The sequence below is a fragment of the Parus major genome, chromosome Z (assembly GCF_001522545.3).
Source record: "Parus major isolate Abel chromosome Z, Parus_major1.1, whole genome shotgun sequence".
Taxonomy (NCBI): Eukaryota; Metazoa; Chordata; class Aves; order Passeriformes; family Paridae; genus Parus; species Parus major.
The window spans coordinates 73,890,998-73,917,076 of NC_031799.1; the positions used below are offsets into that span (position 1 = coordinate 73,890,998).

General features: G+C 43.1%; 1 protein-coding gene across 1 annotated transcript in view; it reads right to left on the reverse strand.

The window, feature by feature from the left end:
- The window catches only part of MSH3 (mutS homolog 3), an 85,823-nt gene that overhangs the window by 58,826 nt on the left and 918 nt on the right, over positions 1–26,079 (reverse strand). The window contains exons 2-8 of the mRNA XM_033511395.1: positions 24,065–24,188; positions 23,223–23,446; positions 20,693–20,905; positions 19,223–19,339; positions 18,345–18,462; positions 17,671–17,816; positions 16,492–16,658 (exon numbers count right to left, since the gene is read on the reverse strand). Coding sequence (XP_033367286.1) covers positions 16,492–16,658; positions 17,671–17,816; positions 18,345–18,462; positions 19,223–19,339; positions 20,693–20,905; positions 23,223–23,446; positions 24,065–24,188 — 1,109 coding nt within the window. The remainder of the gene's footprint in view (positions 1–16,491; positions 16,659–17,670; positions 17,817–18,344; positions 18,463–19,222; positions 19,340–20,692; positions 20,906–23,222; positions 23,447–24,064; positions 24,189–26,079) is intronic.

A 26,079-nucleotide genomic window follows, 5' to 3' on the forward strand; every position in this document is an offset into this window, starting at 1 on the left:
AAGCAGTTGTTCTTTTGGCACCGAGAACACACATTTTTGGAAGCACAGCTTTTCCTGCAGTCAGAGTCAAGCACTTCCCCATGTTTGCTCTGAGCAGCTTTCAGATGCCAGAGATGGAGACTGCTGTCACAAGAGAACAGCAGCACACTCACCTTCTCTGAATATCTGACACAAAGTGCTGCTGCCCATGAAAACCCAGCAGAAATCTCCACTGGGATGTTGTCAGTATGTTACATATAACATGTTACCCCACAGGACCTCCAGCTTCCAGAACACCCCATCCCAAGCCCCTCCTGAATGCCAGAATCGACTCTGACACACCTTAATATACACATTTACACATGTATGTGTATCTGCTTGCTCACACGCATATATACATGCAAATACCTATACACACACGGGAAAATTTGAGGAAAACTCCTTGCTTGCCTTTCTCCATCCAAGCTACCAACATTTCTCAACACATTTTCTGTTTTTCTCAGGAAAAGAACTCCAACCACACTGACAAGGCTGGAGCCTGGAACCAAGGAATTCTAAGAAAACACTCTTTTAGCTTCAGGAACTGAGAGGCAGGAGCTGCCAAGGAAATGGAGTAAGGAGGTTAGAGAACAGCAAAGGGCTGTGCAGGCTCTGCATGACTGCATCCCTTCTGTGACAGCAGAATTAGGTAGCACAGGACAAAACACAAGCACAGGTGTATTGCAGCAGCTTCTGCACCCACAAAAAGAAATCTTCTTCAGGCTTCTTCCCTCTGCCTGTCTGAAGAACGGGATGAGACACATTGCACTCATGTCTTGGAAAGTAGAAAGGATCAAGAATGGCTAGGAAACTGTTTATTAGCACCTAGGAATAGCCAGGATGAGCAATAGTCAACACTGAAATAAGACAATCCCACCACGTCAATTTAATTTCCCTCAATTGCAGAGGAGCTGATTCTGTGGACAGAGAAGACGCAGATCCTGTACCTGCTTGATCTCAGGAGGTTATTTCACAGCTTCACAGGTCCTCACAGCTGATGTGCAGAGCATGATTCATTCACAGGGAAGAGCTCTTACGGAGCGGCAGCCGGCAGGCTGGAGAGCAGCACTCAGGCTGGCAGCAGGGCTCCCTGAGAAATGAGGTGAGTGTTCTGCACAGCCCCACAGCTCAGCACTGCCCTGGGAGCCCTCTCTGCTCCAGCACCACTCACACAGGCAGCCCCAGCCCACCCAAACACGGCGCCAGGCTGAGGCAGCCACAAACAGCGTCAGAAAACCCCGCTCGAAGCCTGGCAGAGAAACTACCTCAAAGGCACCCATTTTCTCCACCATCTATGGCTGTGAACAAACACACAGAGGGCTAAACGAAGCCCTAACCTCTGAAGCAGAAGTTCTTTCCATCCACCACCCCAGCCATGTAGAGTTTTCTGCCCAGTGACCAGCACTGCTTACAGGGAACTGCGGTGCCTGGTGCAGCTGTCAGACCCACAGCTCCTGAGGGCCAGCACAGCATCTTCCCACACCTCCAGCAATACTCACTTCCCTCTGTGTTCTGCAGGAGCTGCACAGATTAAAACAAAGGGGGAGCACATGAACAGGAAAATCTAGTTTTATATCAAACAAACAACTTTTTTCAAAATAACTGCAAAGACTGATTTCCACTTCCATGATGGAATGGGGATGAAAGAGTAATTTCATAGCAAGTAAGTGCTGGGGTTTTTCCTTCAAAAATATTTAAACTCATATCTTTGAAATCTCTCTTGACCTTTCCTTGGGGGGAAAGCTTGCCCCCAGCATTACAACTTTCTGCAAAAATGAAAGTTTCCATGATGCTGGGAGGATGCAGCTCACACCGGTTTGGTCTCATCAGAAGACCAAATCCTCCCTGTGATTGTCCCACTGCTCTCCTCCACCTGCACTCTGACAGAGATGTGCTACAGACAGCCTGCACACGTGTGTCCCCAAAATCAGCAGTTACTCCACCCAGGGTTATGCCAACCAACAAAAATCTCTGTCCTTGCAGGGTTTCAAACAAATTAAACAAAGCTGAAAAAACCATACCAAACCAAATCAAAGACAAACCAACAACAACGAAAAAAACATCAAACAGCAACTCAAACAAACAATCAGAGGCAACAAGAACACCACAAAACAAAGCCCAGGAAAACCCTGCCTAATATCTGCCATACTACATGAGCACTGATGAAATAATGCTCTTTCTATGACACCCCAAGGTGGACAAATTGCTGTTTCTGAATTAAAGTGGGAGTGAGGAACGAGTGAGGACACAGAGCCAATCATTTGCTCATGACATCCTGGGATTATTCCCATGGGTAAATGCAAGTAGTTCTACATATCCAGATCTACACAACAAAGATGATAAATGCACTGGTGACAAAGGAATGACACTCCACATTTATGTTGTATATCCTAAAATCAGGTGTGGAAGGCTCATCTGCGTCTCCTTTTCTTGTACCTCACTGACAGGAGATGAAACATGAGCCCTACACATTGTGCTTTTGAGGTCATTTCCAAATTCCAAACACCCCTTTCTGCCCTCAAGGATGAAGCATTTCATACCCCTGTGTCGCCCAAGTTTTTGCCAAGTCATAAATAAAATGGTAATTATCTGTGCTCTTTCCCATCAGGGTCATTTTCTGTATTTTCTTTCAGTGTGGGTCTTAAACTTCACACAACAATGTACAGCTGGACAAGCAAACTACAAAAAGGGAGTGATTACTCATTAAATTCAACACTGGCTCTTGCTATTGTGTCTGGTCTCGGTTGCTTTGCAGCTGCAGCTCTGTGTGTTTACATCACTGCCCCTTCTGCCTGCCACAGCACCCCTCTCTGATTCTCTCTTCTTCATGTTACCACTGCTCTTGTGCTTTGCAGTTCAATATTCAATCTGACTTTTGCTCAAACCCTTCCTGGTGATTTTTTGAGCGAGCTCAAGCACACTCATTCGGGACACCACTCAATACTATTTTAGCTTGTTTTTGAATTACCAAACCCTTTAGAAGGCATTTTAACAAAAGGGGCCTTCTAAAAGCAAGTCTACAACACCAGACAATAGGTTGGCAGACAGAAAAGTTGAGTTCTGTATTACACATTATATAACTCAAGATTATTACCACTTTACCTTGCATCTTTTAGGAAAAAAAAACCACTCTGAAGTGCTTAAAAAATATTACCGATAAATTAAATAATAAGAAGAGCGTGACTAAAAAAAACCAAGAAGTTCTGGACAGGCAGAGCAAAGGAAAAGATGACAGAATAGCCTTGAAAGAATTAGTTTTGAGACTCCAATACAAAAGGGGGAATATCACCGTGTTCTAAACAGCAGCATTTCTCCTGCCTCTTGAGAACCCCACAGCACCATCAGGATATCACACAGCCTCCCAAAGTGACTGCACAGCTCTTTGTTCCACAAGGACATGTGCTGTCTGATCATACTTGTCCCGACTGACAGGAGCACAAAACGCTCTCATTTTCAACAGCAAAAACTTATGAGCACAAAGCACTTTTCTCTGTCTCTCCTGTAATATTTCTGCAAAGGCTTCCCACCTACCAGATCTCTCAGTGAAGTCGCAACCATTGTGCTTCTGTCAAATCTCTACCGACTGTCATCAGCACTCACCATCACAACCCCTCTCCAGCATCAAGCTGATGGAGGAAATAGTCAGTAGAAAACATCTTATTCAAAGACATATCTTCTCTGACAGCAGAAGTAACAGTCTAAATTCAGCTTGAACAAAGCCAAGCTCAGTGCTTAACGATATTTCCTAACTATTTTAATTATCTCCCCTTCCCTTACACTGTGTGTGAGAACAAAAATCTCCAAGACATTTTAATTTCAACGTATTTGAAATAGCACCAGCCCTCAAAACACTGGAAATTATGTGTGGGTCATACACATACATATGCAAAACACACAGTGCTCTGTCCAAAAAACAAAAGCGTTTCCTAGGTGAGGCTGTTGAATTAAGAATTAAAAGCAGATGGCTACAACACAACATACTTCTGGAAAGAATCTTAAACTCGAGTTAATTACTTCTTCACAGGATTAAAGAGGACCCCAAAACAAACATCCTGAAAGCTGCAGGATGTATCAGCCACATGTTATAGTTACATATTATATTGTTGGCTTTTCGCAAATATTAAAATGAATGTTATGTGTATAAGAATGGGAAATTTTGTTGTATTAACACAGTTCCCTTTATTTCTGTTAGAAATAGTGGTATAATACATGTATGTTAAGCTATGACACAGCATTAGAACAAAAACTACTTTTGTCTGTATAACCCAAAGACTGAAAAAGAGCTAGAGATCTTTTTTTGTTTTGTAAACTCTCTGATCCAGATGAAGACAGCAGTGACCAGAACTCTGGGGGAGGAATTTATTGCATTTCTGGTATCAGAGAATGTAAATCTTGATGGTGCCAAGAAGATTGATCTATTGGGAAGGGGGCAAGAGAAAACTAAACAGAAGAACACCAAAGATCCTAAGAAGAATGTCTGAATATGTATGAGAATTTATGGACATGTATGAGAATTTATGGATATGTATAAGAATTTATGGATATGTAATAGGGTTCTGTTTTTAAGGGACAGTCCTTTGTCAGTGAGGTGAATGCAGACACACTCAGCTGTATCTGTGTACTTTACTTTTTTCTCCTAATTGTTTTTTTTTTATTAAACTTTTAAATTCTATAAAAATTATGTGAACCCCATTTTTCACACACAGAAAATCCAGAATGGTGAGAAAGACATGGAGCTGGCAGAGAGGGTCCAGGGGAGGCCACAGAGAGGATTTGGGCTCTGCAGCAGCTCTGGGCACAGCCTGGGCTGCAGGAGCTCCAGAGGAACCTTCCAAACCCAAACTATTCTGGGATTCTGTAACACAGGATTACTGCTGAAGCAGGAATCAGATTTGCCCAGGTAGTTGGTAAAAAGATGTTCAAGCATGGACTAACTACATCAGTAGGAAGTTGAATATAAGTCACCACCAGCTTACAAAACGTCATTTCCATGGATTACATAAGAAAAAATTGAGATGGTGACAGACAGGGTCCATCCATGTCTCTGTTTTAAATCTGTAACCTCCCACAGTGCTACCACTACTCTACCTGCCAAGAACTGTCAGAAACATCACTCCTGTTCTTTAATCAGCGTAAGAATTGCTGTGGAAATTTCCAGTGAGCACCGAACATCCCACACAGACCTCCCTGAGAAAGCACAATGCCTCTGCAAGCAGCAAGGCCACACCTGGACTTTCCACCTATCCCTGAAATGATTGAAGTTCGGGGCCCTGAGGCTCATACTCAGGATCCAGCAGCTGTGGAGGCTCTTACTCAGCTTCCTCCGGGCTGCAGAGACACGGAGTGCCACTGCCTGGTTTCCAGCCTCCTGTGAGAGGCTCAGCAGCTCGCAGGATGAACACACAGATCTGACAAAGAGCTGCAGAACCCCACCAGCGCTGTCCTGCAGGCCAACACCACATGCAGAGTCCCAGGGATGGCCTGGAGGAGGGGGACACCAAACAGATGTGCTCTGAACACAGTGTCACGTGGGGATGGAGCAGCTGAAAGGCCACAAAAAGAGACAAAAACCTCAAAAACAAAACCAAACCAAACAACCAAAACAAAACAAACAAAAACTAAACACAAAAACTGAACAAAACAACTAAAGAAAAGTCCACCCTGCTGAATCCTGTTGATAAATACTCAGGCATCACATAAGATTACAGACCGACTTAATCAGAAAACATAAAATCAAAATTAGCCCACAATTCCTCAGTTTAATTTAAACATGGAAGGAATGTATACACTTTATAATGTGTCTTCAAGCTTTGCTGGTAGCTTGTTACACATGGTACTCAGGCAGAAAACCTGCAATTGTTGCTTAATTCTTTGTTTATTCTAAAAAGTTATAATAAAAAGAAGAAAAAAATCCACAATATATCTTCAGGATTTTGACAATTTCATCCAGATATTTTTGCACAGATATACTGAATTATTATCTTTGACGATTAACTATATTCACAATAAGCACCTGATCTATATCTGAATCTGAAAACTCTGGATACCTGCTCCTCTGGGTATTGGCCCTCTTTAAAGAAAGATGTGGAAAATACATTCACTCAGGCTGCAGAGGAAAAGAGCAACAGCATGGTGAGCGCATTCCATTATTGGGGGCTACAGCCAAATGAGGACAGACTAAGGAAATCAAATTAATTTGGCATGGAGAAAGTTAAGAGGGCACCTTCTCCCACCCAGGGGGCATTCAGGAAAGCCTGGAGCAGACTCTAGTGAGAGGTGCATGGACAAAACCAAGCAGCCATGAGTTGCACTCTCTCCCACAAGACCAACTAAACACCCCAGCAGGTGACACAGTGAAGCTGGGGGCTTCTTCCTTGAGCATTTCCCAGAGTGGACAAAAACACGCAACACCTGAGCCCCAGAAACCTCATACAAGCCAAGTTTTCCCAAGATTCTGAGAAAAAATTTATTCTAAGAAACTGTGCAGGTCATCAGGTGTGTTATGAACCAGCTGCAGAGCAGCTGCACCTACGAGAACACAGGGACTGGCTGCTCCTGCACTGCTCTGTGCCACAGAAAAGAGCAGAGTACACAACATTTAATGCAGCTAACACAGGTCTGATGCCTGCTCAGTGCTCACACCACGGCCTCAGGGGACCTGCCTGCTCCTCAGCTCAGGAGCCCAAGGTCTGTGCTCTGAGCAGGGGATGCTCTGTGGAACACCATTTTTTCCATGCAGGAATTCCCTTAACACATCTTCCTGCAGAGGAATTCACCTCACCCACCTACCAGGGGAGAGATTTGTTCCTCCCGCATCCATGGGAAAGCTCCATCTGCAACAGGAACTGCAGGACCTACCTTCTGAGCCAAATATTCAACCATATTCTTCAGCAGAGACTGCAGCACAAAAGTATCTTTTCTTTTAGTTCTTGGCAAGTGAAACTCGCTGTTCACATTTCCTTCTCCTCTCACACCACTAACAGGACCACTTGAACCAGCCCCAACTGAAAAGATATGGTAGATTATGTAACTACTTCATCCTTCCCTTTTTCCTCCTCAGTTTGGATGCTCAACATTTGGGACACCAGCAAATTCAAGTACCCTCTACGCTACCGAAATAAAAATTTTAAAGCCGCAACAGGATCTTCCAGACGTCAGCATCGGTAATTACAGACGTCATCAGAGACCACAGAATAACCCCAAGTATTAAACAGCTCCGGCCTAAAAATCAGGCCCACTGTTCTGAAGACATTTCAATAACCAATCCAAATTTGCCTTTGCACATGGCCTGGACCTTGCAAAGCCTTTTTACGCTTTTCCAAGAAAGATCCAGTTGTGTGATGCTCCAGTGCATTGTCCCTGATGACCTCACAGCTGAATGAGGCTGGAAAATTGTATTACCCCTGATTTTCTTCCAGAAATGTCTCCATCTGAGCTGTCCAGCTATGATTAAACTGAAAAGACTCCCGGTTCCAAGCTGACAAAGACACCCAGTGAGATGCTGCCTTCAAATATAAACACAATAGGCCAAGTTCTGCTCTAACCCCACTCCTTTCTTCTTTGCTGTTACTGGAGTTCTTCTCCCTCAGTGCTGTCAAACCATGGCAGTACCTGGAACAAAGCCTTTCAGATGTGAGCAGGAAGCTGAATGTAAATCCAGGTCTGAAGAGAGCAAGAAACTCCTTAGGAAGTAATCTGAATGAAAGCAAGAGGAGACAGAAAAGAGCAGGAACCTTCATGGTTACATGTGTTAATTTAGCAATTAATACTGCTTTCATTCTCCACTCAAAAACCAGAAGAGGCTCCAAGGGTTTTGGCAATGTGCATTAATGGCACACTATTTTTAATAATTCTACCTCCAACACAATTGTGGCTCTTATAAGTCTAATAAAATGTTTTAAAAAGAGCCCTTTGAATGGTAGACAAATGTTGAGATAAGGTTTCAAACCCCAAGAGCTCTGTGCCAATTGGCAGGAAGGCCAAGCTCTGGTTTCTGAGATGAGGGAGAAGCTGCTGAGTTTGGCCGTGACTCGCCCTGCACAATGAGAAGTGTGGCCCTGACACCAAGTGTGGCTCCCTCCCCAGGAGCACAGAGATTCCCCTGTTCTGGCAGCTCTGCAGCTCCCAAACACCTCACAGCTGGGAAACTGAAATGTGGGACGGGTCCAGGAGCCCTCCTGGCACCTGGGGACAGCCCTGTCCAAGCCTGGGAACCAACACTGTAAAACCAAAGGACAAATCACGCTGCCCATGCAGGAAGAGCTGCTCAGCCCACACAACCCCATCGAGATCTCACTGCTGAAGCAGAATTTGGCACGGGAAACCTCTCATCCCCCTCAGATAAAGAGCTCTGCATGTTTTGTAAGGGTTTTAACACAGGCTGCTGGACAGAAAACGGGATGCATCTGGCTGGTCAATTACACTTGTAATTAATGTCTCCTTGGATAAGCCGATACAGATTTAAGAGTCCATTAAATGTGATGAATTGAACTTGTTAATTTTCCAACAAATCATGTCAGGCTTTTCTGTGAGATGTACAAAGATGCCTAAATACAGTCTCATCTCTAGAAGAATAAATCCAAATAGAGTGTTAACAATTATACCCTCTATATAAAATATTTTCTTCTTATGCAACATTCCTGTAATTCAGGAGTGGGATGTTTTCACCAGAAATTGCTATTTACCTTGATTTCATGTTCTGTGAAAAGCTAATACAAGAGAAAAAACAAGGCAGTTCTTCCTATGGGTTAATTTAGCATTTAACTTAACAGATGCTGTGCACTATGTATTGCTTCTTTCCAAGGATTTACCATTAAGGACCCAACTGCAAAAAGCCACTTAAATTATTTTACAAATGGAAAAAAAAAAAAACAAAAACAACATTTTGAGGAAAAAGGTGAAGGCAGCTTGGGCCAAATGGTATGCTTTTAAGGAAAAAAAATGAAAAAGAATTCTAAATTGAAATTCAATTTCTCATGTTTACACTTTGGGGGCTGGCAGTGGTTCAGCTCAAAACATAGTTTTAAGTAGCACAAAGCTGCACATTATCCCTGAAGAAGTGAGCTGAAAACAGAGGTGGCAGAGTTTTGTCTCTGTTCTGCTTGGGGTTTTTCAAATAAGTCAAAAATTGAAGAAAAAAAATAGTATCTTAATTCTACAGACAATGGATACTTACTCCAACTTAGTAGATTTTGTAACTGAAGACCTAAGGAAACTGAGTTATAAATCTTGTATTACTACCAACCAATTAAATGGTTAAAATATTAGAAAGAGTAGAGGAATAAAACTCCTAAGTGAAACTGAGTTTTTCTGTCAGATAAAGGATTTTTGCTCAAAAGGCACAGGGCCTTCTTTTTGCTCAGCACCTGTCTTTTAAAATGCAACAAGTTGCTGCCATAATCTGTCTGCAGACAATGTTCCCAATAAAATCCCAAGAATTCCTTTCACCCAGCTTAACACGAAGGGTACTGGTCTAAATTCTGCTCATGGTCTGTGACGAGCCAAAAGTATCTGAACACACATCCCTATTAATACACATTAATTCCTTCCCATTTTTGAAACCCTTCCTGTGTCTGGGCTGCTGCAGAGGGACCTCAGATTCTGCTGAGTCCCCTCTCAACAGCCAGCTCCAAACGTGCCACTCTCAACACGGCCACAGCACAAGTTCTCTTTCTTTTAAAAGCTAACAAAAAAAAAAGGATTATGTTACAAGAAGGAGGTTTCTTGGTTTCTATCTCCTGCTGCAGCCCTCCAAAGCTGCTGGTGAAACTCCACTCTGGGACTCCTTTCCTCAGCACATTAAAAACCAAATGTGCTACTCTGCAATTAATAACACCTGATAGTATGCTAATTACATACCACGGGATGATTAATTGATAGAGTGGGTAGCTTCCCCTCTGCCACGGCTCACAAAATTACATCATGGCTTTGAGTACTGAACAGCAGATTCCAAAATAAGCACTGCAAAATGTAACTTAATTGAAGTTAATTACAAGTGCATTTGATGATGATATGTATGTGAAAGCATTTATTTGCCTAGGCAGCCCAAGGGCACTGGCATTCAGGTTCTGGTGCCAGGTCAGGTCTGTGCTGGGTCCAAAAGCTGGGCCACGTGTAATTTCTCACACCCAGATTGCTTTTCACCTGTTATTAGGTGACATTAAGGCTATTTTCACCCAGATTAACTCAAAGCACCAGCATTACATTTCAGAGGCAAACCAAGCTGGCTCCTGTACTGAAAGCCATGAGGAACAACGAGTGCACTGTGCTGGCAATATGCACAGGATGCTTCATGGTAAGGCTTAACTTCCCCACTCCAAGATGCAAATTCATGTGCTATCTTTTCAGACAATTAAAACAGCTTAACAAATCAATTAAGGCTCTAAGTAAGGATTTTTCACAGCTACACGACTGTTTCCCTTAAAGGCTCTTTTTCCTCTCTTCCTTGCTCACTTTCTCTCAAATGAGCAAGTTTTTTTGTTTTGGTTGTTTTGGGTATTTTTTGTACAGCAAATACAGCACTGCCCTGGGACTGGATTTGATGGATGGACTGTTCAGGAATCAGTTTGATGTACACATCCAGAGGGCAGTGGTCACGGGCTGAGTGCCACTGGGTTCTATGATTAAATGAACACCACCACCTTGCTCTTCACAGGGCTCTCCTGGATCTTCCTCGAGCCCTGACAAGACCTGCTCAGTAAGAAGGAAGATGCACGGCCACAAAGCAATAAAAGGCACGCAGTCAGAGGGTAGGTGGCTGCCCAGGAAGCTGTCCAGGGAAGTTATCCTTCCCTTCCACACCCCTGCACTGCCCAGGGCTGACAGATGGAGCAGCTTGGAGGGTGTCACTTGTACCCTCCCCTGGGCTGTACCTGCTGCTTCTCTCTCCACCCGAAGGTCCCTTCAGCCAGGGCTCTGCAGAGGTGCCAGGCTGCCAGGAATGCCTGGAATCTGACTGAAACAGGGACAAGGACACCCAAGACACATAAACAGAAGGACAGGGACAAGAGGAGGTGGCAAAGACTCCAGAAATCATAGCTGTAAAACAACAGGCAGGAGGGATGGAGGGGAAAACAGTTATCTTCCACCTGACAGAAAGCAGCCAGACAGGCACAGTGAAAAGCAGGAATACACTCAAATATATTTGCTAGAAAATGTTCCTAAGTAGAAAGGAACATCTCCCTCCGTAGAAAGTCTTTCACATAAACTGAAAGCAAGTGTCTTACACAAAATCTTTTTGCTTTAAAAAATACTGTGCTGCTAGGTAATACAGAGTTAATTACTATACTAGTGATTTCAAATTCTCTATTAAGAATCCAGGAAATATTCACGTGAATTCTGAACATCTAACAGTCATTTGTACTATTCCAAATTCCCAGAGGAAGAGTCCATGCCTAAAGCACACTCCTCAGGAGTCTAATTTACCAAAAGCCTCTTACCTCTGCCATACATAGAAAAGAACATCTGTTAAAAGAGACAAACGTTGTCAGTCAAGCACAAAATTAAACTGCTGAAGACAGCCCAGAAGATAAATCTTGCTCCTTTCTGCAGTTCAGCAGATTGATGGCACATAAAAACCCACTTCAGTTTCATTTTCTTCAAAATTAAGAAAACAATTACATTCTGGGTTTATGAAAAATAAATAAATTCATGGCCTTTCTTTCTTCCCCAGCTCAGGAAGGGCTGGGAACCATGACTACAAGAGCATTTCTCTCCTCACTCCATTCACTGTTACCTGCATGTCAAACAGGCACAAAGCCTCAGTCCTCCTCTCTCCCACACTTTCTCATTGGCATCACTGCCTGGATTAAATCTGCTGGATTTCTAACTCCAGGCACTAACAAGAGGGCAGGAAATGGGGGAAGTAATGCCTGAGAAGCTGACACAACCAAGATATCCTCAATGCTACTGCTTCACAGGGAGAGGGTATGCCCCAAGTCAGCTTCAAAGCTGAATAACTTAAGAAAAAGAAGTCCTCATTGAAACAAAACACTAGGACTTTAAGAAATGTACCAACATTCATCTGTTAAAAAATATTTAAACTTGCATGCCAGCTTTAAGAGCTTAAGAGTCATTCTCTATTTGAATATGTGAAAAATCACAACATATGTATATATACTGAGAGAAAAAACAAGCAACATCACAACCAAAGGGGACAAAAAAAGTACCATAACTTACATGTCACCTCCTACAGTTTCTGATTGTCCTGTAATAATAAATCAAACAGTTCCCAAAACATGCAAACAAAGGTTTTAAAGTTTTACTTTTCCTGCTTCTGTTTATAAGGTAGGGGTTTTTTCCTGTGTAAAAAGTTAACTTTTTGATACCAAGAAACTGGACCAGCATCAAGCTCAGGACTTAATTATTCTTCATTTAATAATTTCTATCTCAAATGGAGGGGAGGAAAAAAAATCCAAACCCATGAATACTACTTATCAGTGCAATATTGCCACAAATACAGCTACAGCATGTTTTCCTTGATTTGCAGTCATATGAGAAAAAATGCACCTTCAAACCAGGTGTGAGTCTGGGGAAGCTTATCAGAGCTTTGGCCTGGGGGGAAATTTACAAAAACACAAGGGCTGGGCAAGGCAAGGCCTGCAAGTGCCAGCTGTTGCTGTAAAAAGCAATGCTAATGTTTTTATCTAATTCACCATCCAGGGTAAGAACAGTGTGCTGCACTGCATTTGGACACAGGGCTTTGCAAGTGCCTCTTCATGCCCCTGCAGCAACAACTCCACGTGCCTGGGAGGACAGTAATTCCACCCAGAGGATGTCCCAGACGGTGTGCCAAATAAATACACTCGACTGAGACAGGACTGAACTGCCAAAAAACACCATCCAGCAACTCTCCCAGGTTACTGCATGAGGTGGTCATGCTGTGGTGGAATTTTCTCCCCTGTCCATTCAAAAGGAGAGAGCTCTGACATGGCCACTCCAAGCAGCTGGCTGCACAGACCATGGGCTGGATTGTCAGCAGTGCAAAACACCTCTTTGGTCATTAAACATCTGTCCCCTGATGCACTTGGGGTTTGTATTTACAGAAAACAGCTCACGTGCTGGTTTTGTACTTCAGCTGCTTTTTTCTTCCCTGCTGCAAATTTAACTGCTTGTAGCTTCCATTGTCACAAAACATTCTCAAGATGTTTGTCACAGCTTGCCTTTCACTTAAAAACCCATGGGAACATTACAAACTACACAAACCATGAAACCGCTGCTTTTTATGATCACCAGCCCTTCAGACACTCTTCACTCCTGTTCTACCACTTAATGTGCAATGCTGTTTACTCTCACTGTAACCCTTTGGGGTCTTGTTTTTGCCACTACAAGCCTTCCTGTCCTTGCTCACCTAGAAACCTCAGGAGCTAGCTGTGTAAATAAATGCACATGCCCTCCATCGTGAAAGCAAATTCCTCAACACTAACTACATGAATGCATCCTCTGAGCTGAGCAACCAGCATATAAAGACCCACAAAATTAAAAGCATTTCCTACAGAGTTACAAGTCAGAGTTCATTCCAGCTGAGTTTCTACTTGACTGATGACATAAATCCATAACTCTGTCCATGAGAGCAATTAGCACTGAACAGCACCATTGACCAAATGTAATAAATCCACTACAGCTCGCTCTAAGAGACCATGACAGAGACTGGAGAGGAACAAACCTGCAGAGACCTCACCCAATACAGTCAAAAGCAGGGGCCACTGCTAAACCAGAGGGCTATTAGCACTGCACTTAACAGAAGGAGCTTGAAATTATATTTGCAGAGGTCCTGAAACACGAATTAAAAAGGCTTGTGTTGAACGATGAAGGTTCAGCTACTTGACGGATTCCACAGTGCCTGGAGAGGGAGGATGGGCTTATCTCTCAACGTGTCTGAAAAAGAAGGGAATTCCAGGGAACCAACTCCAAGCCAAAGACTCCTGGAGCACCCAGGAGGGAGCAGAAACCTGAACCCCATATTCAGAACCCTGGGGTTATCACAGAAAGATGATCTGCAGCCTAAACCAAGCAGTGCAGACCTGGGTGAAACACTCTGGGTCAGAAGTTAGGTGTGATCAGCCTGTTTCCACAGGGTGCACAAGAATGCTACAGGATGAAACGCTGCAAAAAGAGGGAAAATGGAAAAAAGAGGAACAACAGAGCACTCCAAAGATGCACTGAACTTTACAATGAAACAAGGAAAAAACGTGGGAAGAGCAAAAATATCCCAAAGGAGCCTCAAAGACAATGTCAAGAGACCAATGCAGGCCAAGTTCTTAAAGCAGCCAACATGTGAGGGAGGGTGGGTGCTGTCCCTCCACTAGAAAGAACTTGGAGTACAAAACTCTGTTCTTCAGAAAAAAATACAAGTAATTTCTGAAGGCAAGACCTTTTCTTTGTTTTCTAGAAAGAAGAAAACTAAAACCATGGAAAGATTTTGCCCCAGGCGGGTCAGCACTTGCAAACAGATGTTACAAACAGCTTGGGAACAGCACAGTACCCACCAGAACAGTTTGTCCTGAGCCAGATTTTGTAACCTACTTTTAATATAAGCTTTGCTTTTGAGGGAAGGCTCTTCACTGGCCCCCAGCTCAGTTTGCTTGAATAGTATTTTCTAGTCATTAAATCTGCCCTAGAATAGTGAAGAATATAAAAAAACCCTCACAGAAATTCAAGGGAAGCAGAGAGCCTTTCACCTCTAGTCAGTGTTAACAGGGCACTCAACCAACCTAGGGCTGCTCTCATAAAGCTGCAGTGCTTTACCTTAGATCAACATTTTCCTTCACTCTTTTGGTAACCATAAGCATAGTTTTTGTGCTGGGCACATCACCTTGCTCACTCAGTGACAAGTTCTGTAAGCAACATCTAACACCAAATCACCCCTGCTGCAATTCTTACACTACACAGGAGGACCAGAAAGACTTGACTTCTCTCTTCTCCTCTTCTCTCCTCTCTTCTCTCCTCTTTCCTCTCTCCCCTCTTTTCTTTCAACCTCTCCAAGCTCTAATCTCCTGGACTCTTTTTCTCTCCCATTTTTACCCTGTTTTCCTAATTTCAGTGTTTTTCTGCTGCATCCCTAACGCACAAAGAGATGAAGAGCCTTCTTGTGCCACAAGATCTAGTTCCCATTTAATTAGAAAGGTCTTCAAAGAACTATAGAAATTAAACTTTTTACAGCTCATGGGAGATTCTCAACAAGTGGTTTTAGAAAAGAGCTGGTAAAGGATGAAATCACTGGGTACTGGGCCAATAACCAAACCTGAATACTACAGATATCTCAATACGCACTAAAATGAAATTAGTGCTGTACAAAAGGAACTGTACAAAAACAAACCTAATTAAAAGAACAAGAAAGCAGCATATTGAAATCTCTTAAATTACTATGAAATACTTCAGAGCCCCCTAGTGGCTTAATCTCTGGTACAAGAAAAAAAAAATCCATGAAGAATTGTTTTTAAAATAAAGCTACTGAGGTGTATTGCAGTAATATGTTCTATTTTTGTCACTTTCATGTAATTAGAGGCATTTGGGCTGGAAAGCTGCCTAGCAAATTACCAGAAAAGTGAAAAAACTACAAACTAATCCCTGTTCACAAAATCAGTTAATGGGTAGCATTTTTTGTCTTCATAAAAACCAGAAGTCACTCATTAACATTCTCAACTGTGCACAACCAAAAAAACACAAAGGAAAAGGAAAAATAAATCACAACCACTCTCCAAAATTCACACCAGAATGACACATTCAAGACTGAAATGTCAAGCTCTAAACTAGCTCTCTACTGTATGGTTAAAAAGAAAAAAGTGAAAAACAGAAGTTTTCTCAAAAAATTACATCCATAAGATTTCATCCCCTCCGTTCAGAAAACATGCTTCATCCTTCATCCATCACCCTAAAACTTACATCCTACTCTGGCTCTGCTGCACAGAAAAAAGGTAACAAATTTCCTCTTGAAATATGCCAAGAGAACTCAAAGCAAAGAGATGATCAGTCACAACACTTCCAGTCTGTACCCCAGTCCAAGATGGTGTAACAGGACAAACAGGATGAAATACCAGAGACAAAGGCTTTCTACACCTATCTACATTAATAGAAAAGCAAATCTGGCATCTTTTACAGACCTCAAAACTATGACAACCAGGGAATAAAAGGCCACATAACACCTCTTTTAGATCTGAACAGTAAGTGCGTGAGCTTGGAAATTATTCCAGCGGATGCTGTAACCAGGAGTGTGGTGGCAGGACCATGACAACGTTTAAGTGCACAAATCTTTCACAGGCCAGAGACAGAAGCCATGAACCTCTGTCTAAACACAAGTTAGGAGCAAGTGCCCAGGACTCAGTGGGATTTGGGAAGTTCTGAACCCAGCAGCAAACCGCAGCCGCTCTGAAAAGGGCCGTGACAGAACCACACGTCCATACCTGCCTCTGGTCTCAGCTCCACCAGGGCTCTGGGAAAGAGAACCCCAAACAACAGCCCCCTCACACAACTCACCTCATGGAGGTTATACTGTGGATGAGCTTTTCAGATTGATCTGACAGCCTAGGTGGAAGAATTATCTCAACTGGCTGCAGGCGCAGAACCCGACTCTCCAGCTCCGAGCGGGAAGCACAGTCCCGAAAACTGTCAAAAATTACTTCTCCTGTCGTTGGCTGGACCGCCTGACAAACAAAAATATACACATATATCCACTGAATATTCACGTTTTCAGGGTGTGCTTCAGTGGCCCAAACTGCTAACCAGAAAGAAAATCTGTGGTGTAAAATTATACAGCACCCCCACACACTGTCACAGTGGCAAATCAAAAAACCTGAATGTGCTTTTTTTCAAACCCATGATACAACAGTAACTTCAAAATACTAACACAACTTTGTCTCAGAGAGTGGCAACAACACCTCACAAATGTAACTGTGCTCTTGTTGTTAGCAGTCCATTGCTGTTCAGTTTTTAACAGCAGACAAATCTATTAACTGAAGTCTGTGAAATGCACATGTAATTTGAACCAGAATTTGAAGACTTGCTTTTGTTGTTTTCTCCCAGCAGCAGCATGACATTCAAACAGAGACACAATCAAGATACTTTTTAATTAATTCATTACCAGCTGACTGGGCTACAGTTAGCACTATGTTTTGCTGGTTAAACAGGACTGGGTTTAATCTTCACCATAAAAGACAATACAACTCTGAAATGTATGTGGTAAAAAATCCCAAGTCTCTTCCTCTAAAGAATAGTATTTTGTAGAGGCAAAAAGTGCTCACAAGACTTAAAATATTGACCCCAAAAATGTTTAAACATTGAAATTTGTAAAGCATCTGAGCTAGTTATTTCCCTAATGTATTTGGTTAAAATACTAATACGTTTTCAAGTGAAACAGCAGCAGAACCAGTTTGATAAATGTTCAACTATTAACTCTGTATCTTTTCTGCAGTTTTCAAATATAAAACCATCATAGTTCACACACAGATATCTTACCTAAAGTGCCTCTTTTGTAAAAAAAACCAAACAAAACAAAAAAAAATCAATTCCTACTCCCCCGCAAAATAAAATCTGAAAGACAGAACAGTCATGAATTTAACAAGGCAGCCACCCACCTCCCCAGGAAAAAAACCAAAACGCACAACAAAACAACCCCACGCACACCCTGAAACACTGACTCCTGAGAAACCAGCTTACCATGATGCCTGTGACTGTGTCACCTTTCTTCCTGTCTTTCAGGTTGTCTCCATTTTCACAGATGCAGAGGAGGTAGTTATCAGGGACATCTGCTGCTACCTCTTCAACATCTACAGAATCAGCCAGCTTCAACAAAGGGTTCACATGTAACAAATGTTAAAAAAACAGTACACAGGTTTGGGTGGACTGTTCACCATTAGGTCTTTTCCAGAACTAAGTCTTGTACTCTCAGACATTAATCTAGCAATCTTTTCAGCTCCTGGTATCTAGTACGTGTGTTTGAGAAACTAAATTCAAAACATGAGGTAGATAAGACAGGATAAAGGAAAACAAAAAAAAAAATCAAAGAAAATAAATTAAATTCATTGGTTAAAAGAAGTTTCTCTCTCATTTTAACATCTGCTAGGCAAGACCTGCAGGACACTGCAGATTTGGTAAGTCCCCACTTGGGGATGACTTCAGAAAGCAACTACACAACAAAGCTACAGCCCTGAGGAGATTACATGGTTTGTAAAGACAGCAAGATGTTTTACCACAACATAAAATTAAAGGAACTTTATTTCCTGCTGCCACTCATGTCAGCCACTAGCTGCTCATGTTCAATCCTGGTGATAACACTAGAATCAAGACATCCCAAAGGTTAGTCTGAAACCAAGTTTATTTGAAAAGGATATCTTCTCCAATAAGTGTAGACTTAGTGTAGAGGGCAGTCAGCTTACGGCTGAAGAGAGAGCTTTTATTTTCTCCAGCAGCTTTCAGTGCTGCAGTTTCCATTTGTTTTATTACTCCAACCTACAGGCAAACAAACAAGAAACGAAGTTAGATGTCTGGTAATAAATTATTATTTTTATTATTCTATATATATGGTAATCTTTCAAGATGAGCAAACAACAAATGCATAATTCAAGCTGGAATATATCATCAACAGAAAGGGCTCTCACATCAATCCCACTAATGAGATTATAAGGCACTGCTTTTCCTGACCCTTTTCCCACTCCTGACTGCCCTCTCAACTTCTGTACCTGTGCTTCTCGTCCTATTTTGAAACAATTTAGCTGGACATCACTGCTTATTAGAGAATGGTTGTTTGCATCCAATTTAGAATCAACAAGTCCTTTTCTTAGAAAAGGAAGCAGAAAAAGAAGTTATCACCAGAAAGCCACAGAATTACAGGGATTCAGAACAGGAAGGAACAGAGTGACAAAAAAAAAATGGGCTGGGATAAGAAAAACAAGGATGTGAGGAATAATAAAACAGAGAGCAGATATGTACATTTCTCCTTATTAAATGCAAAAGCTTGATACAGAAACACTGAAAAAAATAACTGTTCTGGAACTGTTCCTGAAAAAATGAAGACACTTCTAGGAATCTGCTAGTGGCTCATGACACCCCCAAGCACAGAGAAATTGAAACAAAGAGAAGTTGGCCATTTCTCCTGCAGGAACCAGTGATAACGAGCTGCCCACTTCTCAGACCAAACCAGGTTGTGGTACAAGCAGTGCAAGTCCTCTCAGCACAGGTCTGTACTCAATTAGCAGGAGGCAGGGGTAACCTTGTGTCCCTTGGCTACCAGGCGGCGCACGTGGACGAAGAGGCGGTGGCTGGGGATGCTGGCAGTCATGAAGTTGTGATCCAGGTGACAGTAGATGTTCAGCTCTTGAGCTGCAATCTGCAACAAGAGTCAGACAACGGGTCACAAAGTAATTTTAGAAGGTAAGGAGCTTATCTCTAAGACAACAGTGATGCACAACTACAATTAAAAGCTCGGTGACAAAGGGAAAACATTCCAGGAGAAAGCCTGTCCCAGCATTGCCATAAACAGGGGATTCACTATCACAGGCTGCAGGTGTCAGGTTTTAAGGTTGCACCTTGATCTTTACCACTGTGAGGTAAACCACCCACACTGCAAACACAGGGTCTGGAACACAGCTCAGCAAAAGGTCAAATGATTTTCACGCCACTAAAAACACAGCAGGAATGGAAGTACTTAGTTTGTGGTCATAAAGATGGGATTACTCTGGCCAATCAACTAAAATTCTGAAAAATCAATATTGAACAGCAGTGGAAACCAAATACTTGATAAAAAAAGAGTAACAACACTTACTAAAACAACACTTACTAAATTACCATGTGTGATTTTTATTGTCTTCTTGCCCCCTAGCAAAAAGGCAGGTGTTCACTGACCAGAGAATGTGGTGCTAGGTAGGACCTGCAGCCAAGCACTGACCTGTCTATCTGAACAGCATATTTCTATTTCTGGGCTGTAAGTACACCAGCAAATGAGCAGACAAATTACACAGCACAAAAATGATGGGGAAAATGAATTCCCAGTAACCAGGCAACATTTCTCACTGGTCTCAAGTGTGGAAATAGCACCAAACAAAGGTTGGTAGCAACGACTTTTGGGATAGATCATAAGAAAAAGCATTATGAAACATTTATGAACCATCACTTTAAACTTATGTTTGTATTCCAGTCCTTTCCAGTTCCTGCAGATCTGCCATGCCTACCCACATGCCCCATGTCTATACATGTGCCCCATCCAGGCATGACTCAGGATGCTCTCTGCACCCAGGCTATACCTGATACGTCCTTTTTAACACCATTTGCTCCACTGCCTTTCAACCTGAGAGATTCCCAATGTCAAACATCAGAATTATATACTGAATATATATTAGAGTTCTGAACCACAATACACAATTCACCTCCGAAAGTTTTTCAACTTTAGCTCTGACAAAAAAATTATTCTAGCAGCTCACCTTAAATTCTCAATATACAGGACAGCAAGCACTACCATGTGATTACAAAATAATAAATACCATTTTGGCAAAAAAATGTGTGTGCAATGGATAGACTTGAATTTCCAGCATGCTGAGATTTTTCATCCTGATTTCAAGTAACGAAACAAAACAAAATACCTCTTAAAACTTGTGGCCCCAAAGAAGTCTCCCAGAGCTGACCACAGATCTAGGATGACATCAGCTTAATGAAAGTATCTTTCCATAACCTTGGAAAAAATTACCTCTGCATCTTGTCCAAAGAACCGGTATTTGTATCCACATTCCACACACAAAATAGCATCTTTATACTTCTTCTTCATTTCTATGAATTGCAGTTCTAGTGGAGTGTAAATGCTTTTGGTTCTTCTATTAAGATTTGTATCTGAAGAATTTTGAGAATTTTCATAGGACTTAAGAGAGGAAAAAAATTGACTGAGATTACATTGTAACCCCTCCTGTAAATAAAAGATGGGAAAGTATAATTAGGCATCATCAAACAAGTCAATTGCCCCCTCCCTGGCTTGCACTGACCACAGAGCTAAAGACTGTTCTTGCACTGCAGCACAACTACTGAAGCAGGATATACAGAATACAGTATGTTTGGAATGAAAAGGAATTAAAAAGTCATGAAAGCCAAAGTTGGTTTGTCCTCAGATACCTGAGGGGAAATCAGAACCCTATTGTATCATAAGCTCTCAAAGCACAGACCAAGGCTATGCAGGCTGCAAAGACTGGGCAGTCTAAACTGGCCGGATATACATTGAAATAAGGATGAATTACTGCTCTACAGGTGAGAAACTTCAGCACAAAGAGATTAATGATGCTCCAAAAACCCACGGTAAACCAAGAAATAAACCAATTTGAGTCTCACTTCCCTGTCTCAGCCACCAAAACTGTACTCCTTCTCCAGACTGCACCTCCTCTCTAAGTTCAGCAAATATCCCAGAATAACTCAAACACAGAAAATCTACACTACAGTTTCTAAAACCTTAAATGTGAAAGGCTTTGAGCCCACTCTGTCTGCAGTTTATCATTTACAATGACATTATATAGCCTATTCTTGCCAAGCAACTTCAGCTCTACCACTCTGTATTGTTCTGTATTGTCAGCAGAGTGATGGGTTCAGAAGTGCAGAGAAGAACACTGAAAAGAGTTTCACTTACAGCAAAGTTCCTCCTCACTTATATCAAAAGATCAAGTACAGGTAATATGGTTTAAAAAAAAGATACAAAGACAACACCCTCCAGAATTTTTTAAAGCATATGGCTATTGAAGACACAATTGATCAGGTTGTGCTGCAAGTTCTCTATCTGCAAATAAATCCAATAAACTTCCATTTCTACCAAGGGCCCCATTCAGACAATGAGAAACAAAGTGAACAGACAGTTTATCAGCAATGGTAATTCAGAGAAAACACAGAGATAGCTTAAATCATATACTTTGGGTCATGGAAATGTACAAGGAGTGCAGTCGGAGAACAACCCAGGGAAAACAGCACTTAGCTGTAACTCCAAAATCCCCACAACTGCACACAATTAAGTAAGAGAAGCCAGCCCAGCACAAATGAAGCTGCACTGCACCCAGAACCTGGGTGGCCTCAGGAGCTCAGATGTCTCTGATGCACAATCCTCAGCCCACAGACACGGCGGTCTTGAGTCCAAGGTCTGTGCCAGCCAAACAGGATGACCTTGTCTCGTTTTACAGGAAATTGTAGTGGCAAAGCATGTGAAACAAGGGCATGAAACAAGGCAAAAGGAGCAAAAACAAACACAAAAGCTGACTCGTTGAGATGGTCGTACATTAGCAGCTGGAGGAAGGTTACTGAGTAAAAAGCAAGACACAAACAGCAAAAAGGACCCCTTCCAAGGAAGGTAGGCCAGACCTGGAATCAGTTTTCTGGGCTCTCCCAACACATCTTCATAACCTCAATCCCTCACCACAACAGAATTCTCTTGCCACAAGCGGCTCACTTCAGCATTTGGACCCCACATTCACACAAAGCAGACACCCCCAGCTGAAGGTCACAGCCCTCAGACAGGGAAGGTTAAAATCAGCTGCACAGCTTTGGATACAAGCTCCTTCCCTCAGAAAGCCAGACACAGAACTCCACTAAAGAGCAGCTACCACAGAAAGCCATGAGGTGAAACTGAGCAGGCTGACCCCCACACCCCCATCAGTTAACGTTACCTAATGTTAACTAGACCCATAAGTAAAGGGAAACAAAATACTATGACTCCACTCAAGTCTCTTGATTTGCACCATACATACCATAATGACAATTTTGCCTGTGAGCTACCCCTATCTTCTGCAGATAAAAAAGTAGTGATACCTTTACTAGTTAGATTTACCAGCAACTAGATTAATCCACATCTCAGTGATAACCCTACAGAGAATTTTTGCAAAGAAAGCCTGCTAGAAGTTTGAGAGCCCCCATGAAAACTGGTGGGACTGAAAGCACACTGAAATGAAAGCAAAGTGCCACTCTGAACATGTATTATTAGGGAGTTACAGCTTCCCTCGCAGGCACAGGTGGCACCGACAGGGTTTCTGTTCCCTTGTGGTGCTGTTGTTCACTGGTATCACCGAGGAGCCAGAACAGCCACTCTGCTCACCCTGCAAAGAGCTTCAGGAAAACATCTGTACATGAGCACAGGTCTGTGGGGCTCTGCTGCACCATTCCATGTCACAAAAGGAAGCTTGTGCCAAAGCCTGCTGGTTTAACTCACAAGAAGCAACCTGCACACACCACAGGGCCACCAGAGCTCTGCGTACCTTCTGTGCCGCCTTTGGGCTGGTGTCCCGAGACGGAAGATTGGTGTTCCTCAATTCTGAGCTCCTCCCAGTAACACTGGGACACTTTTCCAAACTCAGAGATCCTTTCTCCTGAAAGCCATCTTCCTGGACTCTGGCACACTGCTGGTTTGAATCACTGCAGAACTCTTTCAGCCTGTCCAGAGTTTGCAAACAGATACGGGACTTCTCACACTTCTGAGAGTCTTCTTTGATGAAAATTCATAGCAAAAACATATTAGCAACTGATTTTCTAAAAGAGAATGTCTATTAGAGGAACATCAGTGAGCACAGAACACAAGCATTTTGCTCCATGTCCCTCTCCCCTGTGTAACCTCTCCTCTCCCACTGCAGTATTTCTGCCAGCCTGACAGAACTGTACATTTAAGCAGCTTGGTTAACTTCCCTGGGAAACCAATATTCCTCACTTGTCTGCTTCTTTCTATGTGAGAAGAGATGCATCATTATTTTTTGGACTGAAAATACAGAGCCATAAAGTTAGCTAAGAATATTGGGAATCAAGCAGATTTTCTTTCAGTACATTTTTTAAAGCAGGCAATATTGTTTCTTGAGGGTGTCCTAGTGATACTTCAAAGCATCACACCAACAAATTTAATACCGTTCCCACTTTGAAACTTAAGAGGCTAATTCTTTCTATTGAAATGTAATGAACTTTATATTCACTGGTTTTCATACCAGCATTATTAAATTCTCTGTTCAAAGCCAAATGGAACTCAGGCATTTCCAAGGCAATGGAGCAGCTGACAATTAAAAACTTATTTACTGGCTGCCAATGCTTAAAGGTTTGCTGACAGTCAACTCACTTTTATCCTGAGTCTTCAGTGGGTTACAGATCTCTTCCAGAGTAATTTGTCGTGCCTTGGTCTTCTTTTCACAGGGTTCATTGCTTTCAGTAGATGAGCTCCTTTTAGTGCCAAATTCAGAAGCCTGAAACGTAAATTAAACTAATAAGTTCAGTTACCTTTTCTGTTTCCTGTCCTCTGAAAGAGAATAATGCAACCAACAACTTCACAGGAAATTAATTCAAAATAATCCAACCTCCCATCCCTGGTATTGTTCAAGGCTGGGTTGGGGGAGCTTGGGGCATCCTGCTCCTTAGCTGTCTTTTGAAACATGCAGTTAGAACACTATGTAAACAGGAAATTCATCCATTTTGCTGTTTCATCATTGATCTTCTGCAAGAAGCTTGACTAAATATGAAGAAGTAAATTGTAGGTCCAACAAAACATAAACACTTTGCACAGAAGCACACCACAAGTGCTTGCAGCAGCTTGCATCCACACTTCATATTGTAACCTCAGATGGTTTAACCATGGAATTTCAATTTCCTTAGAACTAAGCAGGAACTCCAGCCTCACCAACTAAACCCAAAACCTCCACACAAGTACATGAGTATCAGTTTTCAAGCCCACTGTTAAATACCACCAAATTAACACTAATTAGGAAGCTTTTCCTACAAGGGCAGAAGGCTGTAATAACGCCTTTCAAAATATATTTGGACCAAAGGCAACCAAAATAGCTGACTTGAGTCAGAGGTAGAAAAAGCAAACACCGTTCCAGGGCCAGAAGAGGCTGGAAACAATAACTACAGGGAGACTGGAAAATACAAACTCAGAATGAAATCCAGCTGCTGAGACACAGACACTTTTTCCCAGGGGTGCAAAGGGAGGATGTGCATCACTGCAGGCTCTTTTGGCCTTGCACCTACCAGCACTCAGACCTCAAGACACCTGAGCTCCAGCACCACGCATGCCAGAGCTGCCCAAAAATGGGATTCATTTCTCGGTGTGCCACAGGCCGACAGTGACACGGTGCAGATCGCTCTGGGTGTTCCATCAGTGCTGGGCAGGCCCGCTGCTGGGGCTGTTCCAGCACACCCCACGCCCTTTCCCTGCGCTTATTTCCATTCTTTACCGGCAGCCAGAGCCGCTCCTCGGCCAGGAGGGGTTAAATTGCCGTGGGGCTGGGGGCCCCCAGCCCGGCTCTGCAGCTGCTCCGGGCCAGGGGCTGTGGGAGCCGCAGGGTGATTTGGGGCTGTCCCCAAAAGCGGGCTTCAGCTGTGCACCCTGAGCATCCTGAGCATCCTGGCAAGTGTGCAAGGCATGCACGGACACACACACACAGCTGGATTTACATCCTTAAAATGAGCTAACTCCTTGACTAAGGGATGCTGCTGTTGCCTGTCCCACTGATCAGGTCTCACCTCCTGCTGATCAGGCTTCAAAGTACACAAAGATCAAATCTCAGAGAACATCCTGACTCATGATAACCTTATCCTATTCCACATTCTGCAAAACTAGAAGGGACAGGGGTTCAACACTGGACAGTGTTATTGGAAGTGATACTGGAAGCCCCAACATGGACCAACGTGCTGCCCCTGACCAACCCACTGCCAAGCTCCAGCTCCTCCGAAACAGATAAATCCTGTGTTACAGAATCCCAGGATCCCTGGGTTGGGAAGGTTCCTGTGGAGCTGCCTCAGCCCAGGCCGTTCCCAGCAGGGTCCCCTGCAGCAGTGCCCCAGGCCGTGCCCAGCTGGGGCTGCCATGGCTCCACACAGGGACACTCCAGGCCCTCCCTGGGCAGCTGTTCCAGGCCTCTGCCCCTCCATGGACACAAGTTCTTCCTCCTGCCGGGCTGCCGCTCGCTGCCCTTTATTTTATTCTCGGCAGCGCCCGGCAGAGCCCGGCCCCGTCCTCTGGCAGCCCCCGGAGATGTTTGTGTGGATCCACGGGATCCCCTCTGGGCCTTCCCTTCTCCGGCCTGGCCGGGCCCGGCTCCCGCAGCCTCTGGAGCTGCTGCAGAGCCCAAATCCTCT